Source organism: Odontomachus brunneus, unplaced genomic scaffold (assembly GCF_010583005.1).
Source record: "Odontomachus brunneus isolate Ranch 3 - 2012 unplaced genomic scaffold, Obru_v1 Obru_scaffold_082, whole genome shotgun sequence".
Lineage (NCBI taxonomy): Eukaryota > Metazoa > Arthropoda > Insecta > Hymenoptera > Formicidae > Odontomachus > Odontomachus brunneus.
This window is the reverse complement of record NW_022639532.1, coordinates 487,408-501,056: the sequence shown is the minus strand read 5'-3', so window position 1 is coordinate 501,056 and position 13,649 is coordinate 487,408. Positions and strand designations below refer to the sequence as shown.

Below are 13,649 nucleotides of genomic sequence, written 5' to 3'. Positions count from 1 at the left end.
AGCGGCCCAAAATTTCACTGTCGTAAATGATGGTGCAGAGTCCCCATACACAGAATCCAACTCATCTTTGATTTGCGTAGGCGTATTGCCTTTCAAAAACAAATATTTAATGACAGCTCGATACTCGATTTTGTCCATTTTCACAAAAACACTCACATCAACTTACTCAAACGACTGTTACATAACAACTGCGAGTCCAAAATGGCTGAAACTTCGGTGAGTAACTGTCAACAGATGAACAACGAAATTCACTAGCTTTTATTTACAAGTGCTGCTATCTTCACGTTGAGGTCGGAAACTTTTCAGACCACCCTCGTAGCTTTATTCTAACTTATTGCATCAGTTCAGGAAGTTCAGTTAAAAGGAACAGACCTAATGTATTCGACCTTCATGCTTTCGATCGAGGTATATTAATCCATCTTGGCAGGGGCATTTACACTTTTGTCAAACACAAAAAATTTAGCAACTGACATCCTGCAGTCGGTTCTGATCAAATTCTCATGTTGTTTGTCAGATAATCCGATTAAGCCAGATATGTATCGGTCAAATTTTATGAGATATAAAAGCTAACCAAAAATATCCGCTTGTTAAAACTGGAATTGTTCTCTCAGTGTGAAAGATTTTCGCGCGCTGACCCAAACATTTGCATAAGTTTGCATAGCGATATTAACGATATTTTAAGCGGAAAAAGAGAGAGATGGACACTCGTGCACATATTTGTGTTTTTGAAACGAATACTTTGGCGAAGTTGGCAGAAGAAGAAGATAATGATGCTGATGATGATAATGAGGAAATCCGCGTATATTTTGGAATACGTGACCGCACGTTGAGAAAAAACTGCCGTCGGGGAAAACCTTAGTGATAAGTTACGATCGCGGATGAATTACATTCAAGGCCGACTCCTATCAGAAATTCTTCATCAAAATCCCATAAACATGCAAGAAACGTACATTGCCTTTTTTATTGTACGAACCAAAGCATGATGAAGGCTATCACAGTTGCAACAAGTGTCGCCATCTACACTTGCTCTTGAAGCATGATCCGTTAGAGCCTAATGTATTTCAAGTCAGTCGCATTGTACGTGTGGAACGGTCGAAAAACACAGAATCTGATTGACTTCTGAACCAAGAAAACGTCGGCCTCTGTTTTTACCGAAACTGTGCCCATTCTATTTCATTTGATAAATCTAACTCACCAGAGACTCATCCGCTTATTCAATCAGCTTGGTGCCATACATCTTACACAGTTGATATCTCGATATCTCGTTTCAGGACCCGCATTAATCCGCCCTTTGCGCGTACTGCTCCGGAGTCCGACTCCGTATCTCTCACGAGTCCTCATAAAATGTACAAGAAACGCGCGTATTTCTAAAGACAGACGACTCACTTGTAGACTTGGCTGATCATCATTATACGGGAAAGATGTTCTATTTTTTTTTCTTTTCTTTCTTTGCGCACGAAGCTGAGAGTGAAGAATATTGCAGTCGATCTCGAGAAGGCCCAACGAGTGAGAACCTCCGCACAAGAACACGTTACGTTAACTTAAGAATAAACTCATGTCACAGAGAAATCCGTGATGAAGGTTATGAAGAGATCCTTTATGAAGGTCCTTTCTTTACGTTACGAATTTCTTTGTGCGTTGACATAAGCTTATTCCTAAGTTAATGTAACGTGTTACGGATGTTCATGTGCGGAGGCCCTGAGTCGGGACGAGCGTGACGTATATGGACTCGCGAATACGTGGCTCACGTCACGCAAAGAGAGAAAGAGAGAGAGAGAGAGAGAGAGAGAGGAAGAGAAAGAGAGAGATCACGATAGCTGTCAAACGCGGTTGCATATACGTATGTATGGTATCGTCGCGCCAATACGATGTCTCATCTTCCGAGCGGCTTGATTAAGTGCGAAGTAGCAAGAAAGCGCAGGCTACGTGTCCGAACGGCGCGAAACGACACTGATACCGACACTCGCGATAACAATCTATCGCGTTACGAATCTCCGCGCGAGCACGTAGGGGCGATATAATGGCGATAGGCCACCTGGCCGAATTGATCGCGCGAGCGATTCGCAAAAGGAAGAGCCACCTTTTTAAATTCGACGCGACGCCGCGGATCTCGTAATAACGCGCCGGACGGACGAACGAACAGACAAACGGACGAGCGGAATTGCGAGTGCGCGGGAGGAATGCGAACACTCAGAAAAATGCATGTCACAGCGAAAATTACACTAAAAAATGGCCTCGCGATGACGTAGCGAAAATTATCTGGACATCTCGAAAATTATCGAGAGATTAGCTGAGATGAGTAAAAAAAATGACAGCTTGACAGATTTTACATTTAAAATTTTTTTCTCGTTTCTGTCACGCATTGAGCAATACTTCTATTTATTTTTGCACGTGCTTTTATTGCGTAAAAGCATTTTTAATTCTATACAATCAATACGACGTAAATACTTTGCAGAAAAATGTCAGTATTTCCATTGGGAAAGCTCCAGTATCCCCTCAAGGCCAGTCACACTTATAAAAGTGACTGTGGTAGACAAACGAATGTACAACCCTAAATTTGTTAGCAGATATTGCGAGAGTGCTGCTGCCATAAATTCCATGTATTACAAATTACAATTTTCTGCCAGACACAGAAAGCAGCGTGATCGATTTTAATTATGACACTTAGAATTCTATTTGGATAAGTAAAATACATGTTTTTGGCTCAATCGAACACGAGATGAAAGACGCGGACGTGGCTGCCGGTTACAGGCGAACTATTCCGAGAGAGAGATGGTGGAGGTGCTGTTTGATCGAGTCGACGGCCAGGAGGTAGCCGTGGCCCCCGAGTCGGATTGTATACCGGAATCGCCAACCGAATGCTCGCCGAAACGTGAGAACTCGCCGGTCAACGAGAAGCTGTCGTCGGTCCAGGAGTTCTACAACGGCCAATCCGTCTTCATCACCGGCGGCACCGGCTTCATGGGCAAGCTGCTGATCGAGAAGCTGCTCAGGGCGTGTCCGGGAATCGCAACCATCTACCTGCTGGTGCGCCCGAAGAAAGGCAAGGACGTTCACCAACGCACCGAGGAGATCTTTGACGATCCGGTGAGTCCCGCGCGAAAGAAAGAGAACGCGGGAAATCGCGCCGTCGCCATCGATGACTCCGGTCTGGAGACGGTGGAATGAAAACAGAGAATTAAGCCGCCGAGGGGACTTTAACGCTTTCACTGGCTGCTCATTACGTATGCCGTATGGTGCTATTCGTAATACGCGCATCATGCGAGACACGTGAGCGACCAACTATTAAGCCATCACGCACACTGTCAATCCAAGTGTGTTATTTCGGCTTAGTCTCTTTTGCTTCCTAATGTTTTATGTTTCCTACCGTTTCAAGAGTCACGTCATTTAACACGCGTCTTAACGTATTAAATTGGAATCTGCACGTCTTCTTGAACGCACCTGTCGAATAACGTGATTTAAAGCGGCAAAAAATGTATTTTGTCGGTGAAGTTTTGACGGCATCCCCTTAATTCTTAGAACAATTAAGATTTAATTCTGCTTTGGTTATCAGCCGACTGTCTTTCTTACTTTTACGCGCTCGCGTTTCTGTTTTTTCGTTCGATAAAATGTCGCTTCGGCATTAGCGTTTGCAGTAACGTTTTGAATGTCGACAGCGAATGAAATAACGACGATGAATGCATAACTACTCGTCCAAGTATTATTAATTATCTTAATTATCGTCTCACAATTTGCGCAGCTATTTTTAAAGCTGAAGGACGATCAGCCCAAGTTCCGGCATCAGATCGTTGCGATCGCAGGCGACTGCAGCCAACCGAGTCTCGGTATGTCCTCGCAGGATCGGGACATCCTCATCCGGGAAGTGTCGATCGTCTTCCACGTGGCGGCCACGGTCAGATTCGACGAGAAACTGAAACTAGCGATGGCCATTAACGTGAGGAGCGCCAGGGACATTCTGCATCTCTGCAGAGAGATCACAAATTTGAAGGTATCGAGGTGTACGAGAGAAAGAGAGAAAAAGAGAAAAAAAGAGAGACAGAAAAAGAGAAAGAGAGAGAAAGCGATTCTATATACTCTAAGAAAAAGAAGCATGGTATAATAGCATCTATTCAGTGAATACCAGCCAACAGTAACATTACATCAATGCTATAATTTCTCACTCAACAATGTAACTGCTGCGTAACACTCGCATTATATTACATTTACATTGTTGAGTAGGAAATTATAACATTGACGTTATGTCATTGACAGTTTGTGTTCACTGTATATACAAAGTATATCCGGTAACTCACATTTATCTCTATACGTGCTTAACACAAAATTGTCTGCAGCGTAGCATTATTTCACGTCACGTGTGTGATTGTCCAAATGTTCGCAGTCATTCGTGCACGTATCGACCGCGTACGCAAACTGTCCGCAAGCTGTAATCGAGGAGAAGTTTTACGACCCGCCATTCGATTCCGACAAATTGATGGCGGTAATGGAGTGCATGGACGACAAGTTGGTCGAAGACATCACTCCGCAGTACGTGAACCTCTCACCACTCGAACATTTTCTCACACGCGCGAGGGGATCGGTGAAAGACTCAGCTGGTTCCTTCCTTGGTTTCAGATTGTTAGGGAAATGGCCGAACACCTACGCCTACACGAAAGCCATAGCCGAGCATGCGATCAAGAAGCACTCCGAGGACCTGCCGGTCGGCATTTTTCGTCCTGCTATCGGTGAGATTTTTCTTTGTTCCAACTCGCACGGATATGTATCCAACTGTACTTCAAATGGTCGGGCGATATCAATTGTTTTGATAATTCATGATCACGACGCGTCCCCGATTCAATTCAACGTGGACGCAGTTTACATAAGAGGAAGAAAAGAATCGCGAAATAACGCGTTCTCCGAGACCTGAGAACTTGCTACCCAAGTTTTTCAGTTAAATCGCATGTGATGTTATATTTGTAATCGTGATTCTACCAGAGAATTCACATCTAAGTTCAAACCCAAGGCCTGTATTAATGATCGTTACTTAAAACTTGCCTCACGTGGTACATTCAGGCCTGAATTCAAAGTCGTATCTGACCCTTTTACTGGAATCATATAATATCATGTGGCATCGTACATCTGCAAATCAACTGGAAAACATACATCTGATTCAAATCCAAATATCTCAAGACAAGTTTCAAATAACGACCATTGATGTGGATCCTAATACAAGAGTCCTGAGCGACCGTTTTCAAGTTGGCCGTCTTCCCGCTTACAGTAGTCTCCACGTACCGGGAACCGGTGCGGGGTTGGATCGACAATATGTACGGGCCAACGGGGGTGGCCGCTGGCGCCGGCACCGGGTTGCTACGATCGATCCACTGCGATGGCTCCGTGCACGCGAACGTGGTGCCTGCCGATTTAACAGTGAACGCGCTAATCTTGTGTGCGTGGGACACAGCGAACATTCACAGGTACACAGTTCTTTTTCAATCTGGACGATCGAAATGCCCTCTGTCCGCTCGAAGGTCGAAAGGCGGCTACGCCATTAGAATGTTTAAGAACAGCAATCCTTCTTTGGATGCCCGAAAGAGTCATTTTGACTCCTCGCGGTTTCCTCATTGCCATCAGTGATGACTTCTGAACAATGCTAACAACATAATTTGCAAAATATAGATATCCTATATTGCAAATGAATTACAACAATTTCCAGAATTTTTCCAAATTTATAATTCCTTATACTGAGAAAAAAATGATTAATCTAATCAAAATTATAGTTACTTTTTTTACCCCAACTCCATATTTTTCGATTATTCCAATACGAATGTGATTGTAGTAATATGCGTATAAAGTTATGATCACTAATATAATAGTAGGATTCTCTATCGACAGTTTCCTCCGTATTACCGTATTAATATAAGCTTGCTTGCATTATCTACCCTGACCACCCGTTCTTCGTGACGCCATAACTCACGAAAACTTGAGTCTCGCAGAAAAGGAAGTATTCCTTTTCGATTCAAGCTTAATATAATGAATGGCGCTAAGTCGGAAGGATGTCTTCCTGTGATAACGAAGAAGCAATCGTAGAACGCAGAACATCGTGGTTTCAGACTGAACAATAAGACAAGCGGCGAGATTCCGATTTACAATTACGTCTCGACCGACAATCCAATCACTTACGATCAGCTGAAGGAGATGTCGGCCAAGTACGGCCTCGAGATTCCCTCCAACCGGGCGATTTGGTATTACAGTTTCCGCAATAACAAGTACAAGATAGTCCATCTGTTCTTCGTGTACTTCATGCACCTGCTGCCGGCTCTGTTAGTCGACACCGCCACCATTTGCATGGGCAGACAACCCAAGTAGGTGTGACCGTCAACATTTTTCTTGATCAGAATTTTCAGAGAATTATTTATTTATTTATTCACTTATTTACGAGAATGCATCTGGAAATCTTATTAACTTGAACAGAATTCTGATAGCTTCAACCGAATTTCTGATTCGTCCATATTTCACCAAATATATTTGATCAATTGAACCAAATATTTTTCCATGTAAAATAAAATAAATCGTGAGATCATGCAGTTACGTTACAAAGACCCATTTATTTGCTACGTTTCTTTGTATCCTTTTACTTGACGTTATTACGTCGTATTACGTCGTTTCTTATTATTAATTCAAGAAAGCAAAAATAAGACGCACGGGTTAATAGATGCACTGAGAAAAAAAATTATTGATCTACGCGTGAAAAACTTTTGATTAACTTAACTAAACTTTTTTCGCACGATTGAAATTATAGTTACTTTTGCCTGGACCATATTTCTTGGTTGCTCTAACACGAAAGTGATACCATGCGTATAAGATTATTATCAGTAACATTTAATGAAAAAAAAATGAGTAAAAATAATAATAGTCAGTAGAATAAAATAGTTTTTCTGATCATCATTTATAGTAATTATTGCTCTGATTACAAATACCAAACATTTTTTCTCAGTGTGTGTGTGTGTGAGTGTTTCTTTGACCGTATCTCGCAGGCTTTCTTTGCATGTCGCACGATCGATATCTTTCTTCCATTCTGCCAAAGGTTACTCAAGGTTTACAAGAAGATACACAAGTTCCTGGACGTACTCAAATATTTCTGCACGCAAGAGTGGACATTCACGAACGATCAGCTGCGCGCAATGATGAGCAAGCTCTCAACCAAGGATCGAGACAATTTCTACTGCGACATACAGGACGTCGACTGGAACGTTTATTTCGAGACGTATATCCAAGGGATCCGCGTGTACCTGATCAAGGACCCCCTGGAGACGCTGCCGCAGGCGCGCGCCAAATGGCAAAGGTAGGCTCGAGAGTCGATCGCTCGGGGAAACTTTCGGTTTTTTAGGCTAGCACGCGATACGACAACAGAGCGAGATAACAGTTTTAATATATCACATCCTGAAACCGATATTCGCATATTGAATGCCAAACTTCTAATCTTCGTGGAGTCGGATATTTTCGTTTCTGGGTTCCTTGCTTTTATAATTTACATGGAGGATAATTACATGCAGGAACGTTATCAAGGTTACGGCGAAACGAAGGCATGATGACGTGTGTTTGGAAATATTATTAGAATTAATACATTTCTTGTTTATTATTGTAAAAATATATATTTACATCAAGAAGCGTTTTGTGTTGAGAGTTTCCTTTTCAACGAACTAAGAGCCAAATTGCGGTGTCGCACGTATTTCTCCGTCGTATTTTTATATTTTTCACTTGCACACGCATTTATTAATGCGAATGCATATTCATGGCCATCCTTGAGTCTCGGTATTTTCTTCGACGTGTTACGAAAGTGTATTGCGCGTTCGATGCGTTCAACAGACGGATTCAAGATGCATTTATTCCTTGTCTATCATCGCGCCTTCAGCGTTCAGTTTTACGTCCGCAATATATTAATATAAAATCGATAATAGATTTTGTACCTTGAATGATAATAGATTTTGATAATAGATTTTGGACCTTGAATTTTTAATAAGGTAAATTTTCGCGCGAGGATGCCTCGAATGACCTCGAGTCACAAACGAGACAATTTATATTGCAGATTGTACTGGAGTCATCAGGTGCTGAAAGTCATACTGGCCTACTTCGTCATCAGGTTTTCGTGGGCTGCCGTTTCCCCGTTCCTCGTGTACTTGAACTACGTGTGATAGGAACGGGCAGAAGGAAAGGAGTAGGTAGATAGGGCCCGGGGCGAGCACGTTGTCCTGGGAAACGTGGGAATAGTCGGTGGAGGATGATCTTCTTCGAGTTGTGCAAAGTGAAGAGAAACGACAATGGATTCTCGAGACGGACAACACGGGAAAAGGAAGAACGGCGAAGAGGAAGAACGGTAGAGCGAATTCGAACGGGCCGTAACTTCGCATGCTCGCAGAGTTGCCGGATGCCTTACACGTGGCGCGGAGAGATTGCTTCTTTTTAAGTACACAGAGAGAGAGAGAGAGAGAGAGAGAGAGAGAGAGAGAGAGAGAGAGAGAGGTGGGCGAAATGCAAATGAGGACGGACAGGTAGCACTGAAACGGCAATAAAAACGCGCGGAAATTCGATCATACTGTTCTTGGCTTCGAGTTCAGTTCTCGCGAATGTGAACTGTGAGTGAGAACCACAAGTTACCTTGTTTCCAAAGTAGATTTTATAGATTGTTCCCGGAGAGGGAGAGGAGAAAAGAAAGATGGAGAGAAAGAGAATAGTTCAACTGATGTGCGTACGTGAAATATATCGGGTATTGTGCTACAATTAGCGACATTAGCGCGTAAATTAATCACAGGATCGACGGGGTTCTCCAGCGTTTATATTTCACGCGGTAATGGCGGCCTGTGGCTCCGTGGTATCGCGCTCTCACATAAAATTTCTCTCGAGAAGAATTTCTCTGACCTGTGATTACCCAACAGCTTCGGCAAAAGAAGAGAAAGGTGAGGAAAACTCGGCGGAGGTCGGTGGAAACGCGAAGAAAAGCGGCGCGAGCATAACGAGAACGGTCCCGATGGAAAGTGTGAAGTAATCCGCGGCGTAATAAATCGAAACGTCGAGAATCGAAGAGCGCGAGCTTCAAAACCACCTCCCCGCAGCTGCGAACAAGAGGAGAGGAGGGAAATTACTGTTGGCCGGCTCGTTCGAGCCGAATGCCTTGCCTCAGAGTGAAATTCACTCGAGGAGACGCTCGTGACATTGAGTTCTCATTCCGCGCGACGGCCCATTGATCTCGATACTCGACGCGGCATCGAGATCGCGGAGTAAAAGCAATCTCGGCTGATCCGAGAGAGTTTACCGGAACGGGTCGTACCGGCGAGAGAGGCGAGAAAGTGAGAGCGCCGATGAACGAGCCGTTAATTTACGCAACTTCGACCGAGCCCGCGGTCACGCTTTTGCCTCTGTCGTTAACGTACTTATTTCACGAATCAGCATTTCGCGCAACGGCTGTTTCACGGGAGGAGAGAAAGGGGAGAAGAAATGCTTTAACGAGTTGTCCCGCGAATAAGAAGGAAGAAAGACAGAAAGAGAGAGAGAGAGAGAGAGAGAGAGAGAGAGAGAGAGAGAGAGAGAGAGGAAAAAGAAGAAAAAAGAACAAGAGCGAGAGAACATACTCTTAATTTATATTAAATAATCGCACCTTGTTTTTACCGTTAGCTATACACACGTAACACGAGCGAACCAAAGGGCTCTCAGGTACTGGGAGAAAGCACATATCTCATTGACGCACACACACTCACGCTCACTCACTGTAGTGTAACACACATGCGACGAATACATCACACATACACACACTTACACACAGAGTTAAACGATACGCACGTACGTCATAGTCTCTTATATGACGATGTTCGGGTATATGTATGGTGATGCGTGGTGAATCAAAACGCAATAATTATGTGTGAGCATTTATTCACTCGTCGCGGACGAACGTTAGGCCGGTTAGATGTAGACTTCGCTGAGGACTGACGCCTCGGTGTCTCTCTCTCTCTTTTATTTGTATTATATAAGTCACATATGTATGTGTGTGTGTATGTGTGTGTGTACATATGACGTGATTAATATCAATGAGAGATTCAATATCAAGTCTCGCGATTCGGAAAGAACTTCGGAAAGAAAGTGGCGCGGGAATGCGAAGTGGACCGGAAATGCAATTCCACCGAGAGACATCACCTATCCCCTGGCCTTGCCGCCGAAAAATGCAAGCGTCAGAAGTGAAGAAGTGCGATGCACAATTTTTGTCGCTGGAATGCACGCGAAATTACGTCATTGAACGTATACGCGAGTGCAATCGGGTGTTTGTACGGCCGCCTTCCTGCGCGCTACGTCGAGTTGTACTTAAGTTGAGATGCGTCGCGTTCACGTTTTAATTCGAGAGATCGACTTAATACTTTCCAGAACTCGCGTTCCGAACAAACAAAAGACCGCACTCCGAGTCGGAATTGCAAAAAAAAATCGCTGGCCCATGAGGGGATCGAACCCGCGACCTTCGCGTTATTAGCACGACGCTCTAACCAACTGAGCTAATGGGCCGCCTACTAGCTAGTGCTGCATTACTGTTGTTCACTGTGGGGTTTGCTGTCTGACAAAGATAAAAGAAACGATTGTCGTTCACAGGAACATCCTCGCCCGTTCGTGTTCCGCAAATCTAACTTGAAGCGAGACGCAAGAACTAACGGAATCGTCTCTCTCGCATTATCCTCATTTTCACTCACGCGCATCTTTCGACATGTTAATATACTTTTCCTTCCTCATTTTTTTAAGTAAAGTTTCTTTTAAATAATTTTCGACTAAAAGATAATCCTGGATACAAAGCCGACGAAACGGACAGGCGAATACCGGAGGCATCGTGCGTGAAAATAATAATTTCAGTTCGAATGATTGAAATCCGATCGAAAAACTCGCTGACGAGAAATAATACTCCGTTACTGCAAACAAAAACACTCGCTCGAACACTCAGCAGCATTAAAAGTCGGTCGAGATAATCGAGAGCGATTGGCTGAGCAGAAACCTCTCTCCTGCAGGAATCTCTCTGTTCCCATAACCGAGTTTCTCACCTGGTCCCCGAATAACAGAATTCAGTTACATTAACGAAGTTTTTTTGCGCGCACGCGCGCATGTGTGTGTGTGTATGAATGTGTATAGTCGTTACTATTACAAATATACTTTATCTTTTACACTTTTATTACAGTAATAAGTTCATCTAAGATTTTGTAAAATAAATATATAGTTGTGTATGTATGTGTGTGTGTGTGTGTGTGTATGAGTATGTATGTATATACGAGTGTGATATTGTCGTCGTATAAATAAATAACGAATAAACTGTAGATAAGAGAATGTTAGTGTTAAAAAATAACCGCTCGGTGACCTTGGGTAAATTTTTATGTGTGTCACAAACGCACTCATCGAAGGAGAATGAGCGAATAATGCTGACGCGACCGTTCGTTGGTGACTAAATTTACGACATCACGTCGTTGTGTTGACGCGCAAGATTAAGTTGTTTCACATTCGATCGTACTTAATACGTTGATTAAAGATCGATTATGAAATGTGATTAGAATTTATGCAATATAAGAAATAAATGATAAACAGATTACGGATTACAGATAAATGATTACAGATTATGTGTGTGTATGTGTGGACTATAATCACATTTAATTGCACTTATTAGGCATTATAGGCATTATTTTATTTAAACGAGAAACTTATATTTTTAAATACCCTTATAGAAATATCATACTAAGAATCATTGATAATTACTTATTTTCAGTATTAAAAATACTGGATAATAAGTAATTATCAATAATAGTATGATATTTCTATAAGGGTAGTTCAAAAAGTATTTTACAAGTCAAAGTCTCTAAAGATTCCAAACATATTTATAAATATAAAATTTACTTTTTACGATTGTACGCGACTATAAATCGAGATTTATTAAGTTTCAAAATTTGTATGAAGTTTGAATTAATGAATGAAGTTATATGGCGCGTAAATGAAACTTCACACGCAAATATGATTGACATCATTTGAAGCCATCTTTAAATCTTTAACTGGTATACACCCGAATCGTAAAGCAATTTTTTTATTGAGTCATTCAATATTGAAATAAAAATCGTTCTTCCAATCACTTGCAAAATAGGAATTGCAACGTTTTTATCAAGAAATAACAAATTATTATGTCGTGTCCTAACTCTGGAGCAACTCTACTGGTTCAGAAAAGTGGCGCCTCGTAGTGGAGGTTTTGTAACTAATTTGCAAAAATAACGGGTCTAAGAAGATGGCGTTCCTGGTTTCGACCCTTTATTTGCTCTTTAAACTCCAGCTCCTCATAACACAATCAAACAACTCGTCTGTTGACACATCAATGTCAACTGATTGAACGCGATTAAAAACGGAGAACGTAAGACAAACGCGAAGATGCTTCGCGGATACGAGGGTGTGAGGTATATCTCCGACAAGCAAATGGTAGTGTTCGACATCGGTAGCGCGTACACGAAGTGAGTTAGAAAAGTAACAATGTTTACAAGCTGTTTAACCTTCATCTTGGCAGAATTATATATTAAAAACTACGTTCTCGCGCGATTTAAATCAGGTTCGGTTATGCGGGAGAGACGTCCCCGCGTGGTATTATACGAACGGAGGTGAGATGCTCGGAATCCAAGAAGATTCGCAAAATCATCGATCACACTGACGTCGAGGACCTGTATCAGCTTCTCGTGGAATTCCTTCATCTATTGTTCTTCAAGTAAGAATGCATATCCTTGCATTCTCACTAGGCTGTCTGTTAGAACTTCATTTTTGAAAAGTTTCCTTTGATATAGGTATGTTGTGATAAGCCCCAAAGATGCAAGAATACTGATACTGGAGTCTCCACTGGCAGCGACACGATTCAGAGACACCTTGGCTAAAGTAATGTTTAGACACTTTGAAGTTGGCTCCATGTTATTTCTACCAAGTCATCTGGCGACAATTAGCACTCTTGGTATCGACACGGCTTTAGTATTAGATGTCGGCTACCAAGAAGCTACTTTGATTCCAATCTTTGAGGGAATACCAATACTTAAGGCATGGCAGGCATTGCCTTTGGGTGGACAAGTTGTGCATAAGTAAATTTTATACTTCTCTCTCTATATATATACATACATTTATATGATAATCTCGTACTCTAACTCTCATACTTTACAGCAACATAAAAAAGTACTTTAATGACACGTCAGCTGATCTGGATTTATCTGAAAAAATATTGGAAGATATCAAAGTACGAACATGTTTTGTAACTACATTTGAGAGATCTACAAAGTTAGAAACAGAAGATGCTCCCGCTGCACCTCCTGCAGTCAAGTATCCTGGTGTTACAAGCATCTTGGTGCCCGGAGAAATCAGGGAGAAAGCATTTGAAATACTCTGGGAGAGGGACAACGACAATCTCTCCTTGTCAACCATGATACTTGATGCCATTGTCAAGGTAAAGGCTTCTTTTATCGATAAATGTATTTTGAACTTTTATCGTTAAAAACGTCTTTAAGGCTCCTGGGGAGTCGCATCATCCATCTCTTTTTAATGACGTCAGAAGCGAGAAAACGCATGCTAAAAATTCCTGCAAAATACGTCGAGATAAACAGATATATCCACAAAACGACATTTGCGATCGATTAAGTACA

At 42.2% G+C, this 13,649-nt stretch overlaps 2 protein-coding genes and 1 non-coding gene across 5 annotated transcripts in view; 2 read left to right on the top strand and 1 right to left on the bottom strand.

The window, feature by feature from the left end:
• LOC116847645 (fatty acyl-CoA reductase wat) overlaps positions 1-9,561 on the top strand; it is a 35,084-nt gene extending 25,523 nt beyond the window's left edge. For all 3 annotated transcript variants that reach the window (XM_032822849.1, XM_032822850.1, XM_032822851.1), the window contains exons 2-9: positions 2,752-3,087; positions 3,740-3,988; positions 4,379-4,524; positions 4,612-4,721; positions 5,255-5,450; positions 6,087-6,338; positions 7,061-7,318; positions 8,063-9,561. In XM_032822849.1, coding sequence (XP_032678740.1) covers positions 2,752-3,087; positions 3,740-3,988; positions 4,379-4,524; positions 4,612-4,721; positions 5,255-5,450; positions 6,087-6,338; positions 7,061-7,318; positions 8,063-8,168 — 1,653 coding nt within the window. In that variant the 3' untranslated portion in view covers positions 8,169-9,561. The remainder of the gene's footprint in view (positions 1-2,751; positions 3,088-3,739; positions 3,989-4,378; positions 4,525-4,611; positions 4,722-5,254; positions 5,451-6,086; positions 6,339-7,060; positions 7,319-8,062) is intronic.
• Positions 9,562-10,447: 886 nt separating this feature from the next.
• Trnai-aau lies at positions 10,448-10,521 on the bottom strand. The gene has a single exon. It is a non-coding gene; the product is annotated as a tRNA-Ile (tRNA).
• A 1,764-nt stretch (positions 10,522-12,285) lies between these two features.
• The window catches only part of LOC116847646 (actin-related protein 10), a 4,424-nt gene continuing 3,060 nt past the window's right edge, over positions 12,286-13,649 (top strand). The window contains exons 1-4 of the mRNA XM_032822852.1: positions 12,286-12,485; positions 12,581-12,733; positions 12,810-13,094; positions 13,174-13,453. Of these exons, the coding sequence (XP_032678743.1) occupies positions 12,406-12,485; positions 12,581-12,733; positions 12,810-13,094; positions 13,174-13,453 (798 nt within the window). The 5' untranslated portion in view covers positions 12,286-12,405. The remainder of the gene's footprint in view (positions 12,486-12,580; positions 12,734-12,809; positions 13,095-13,173; positions 13,454-13,649) is intronic.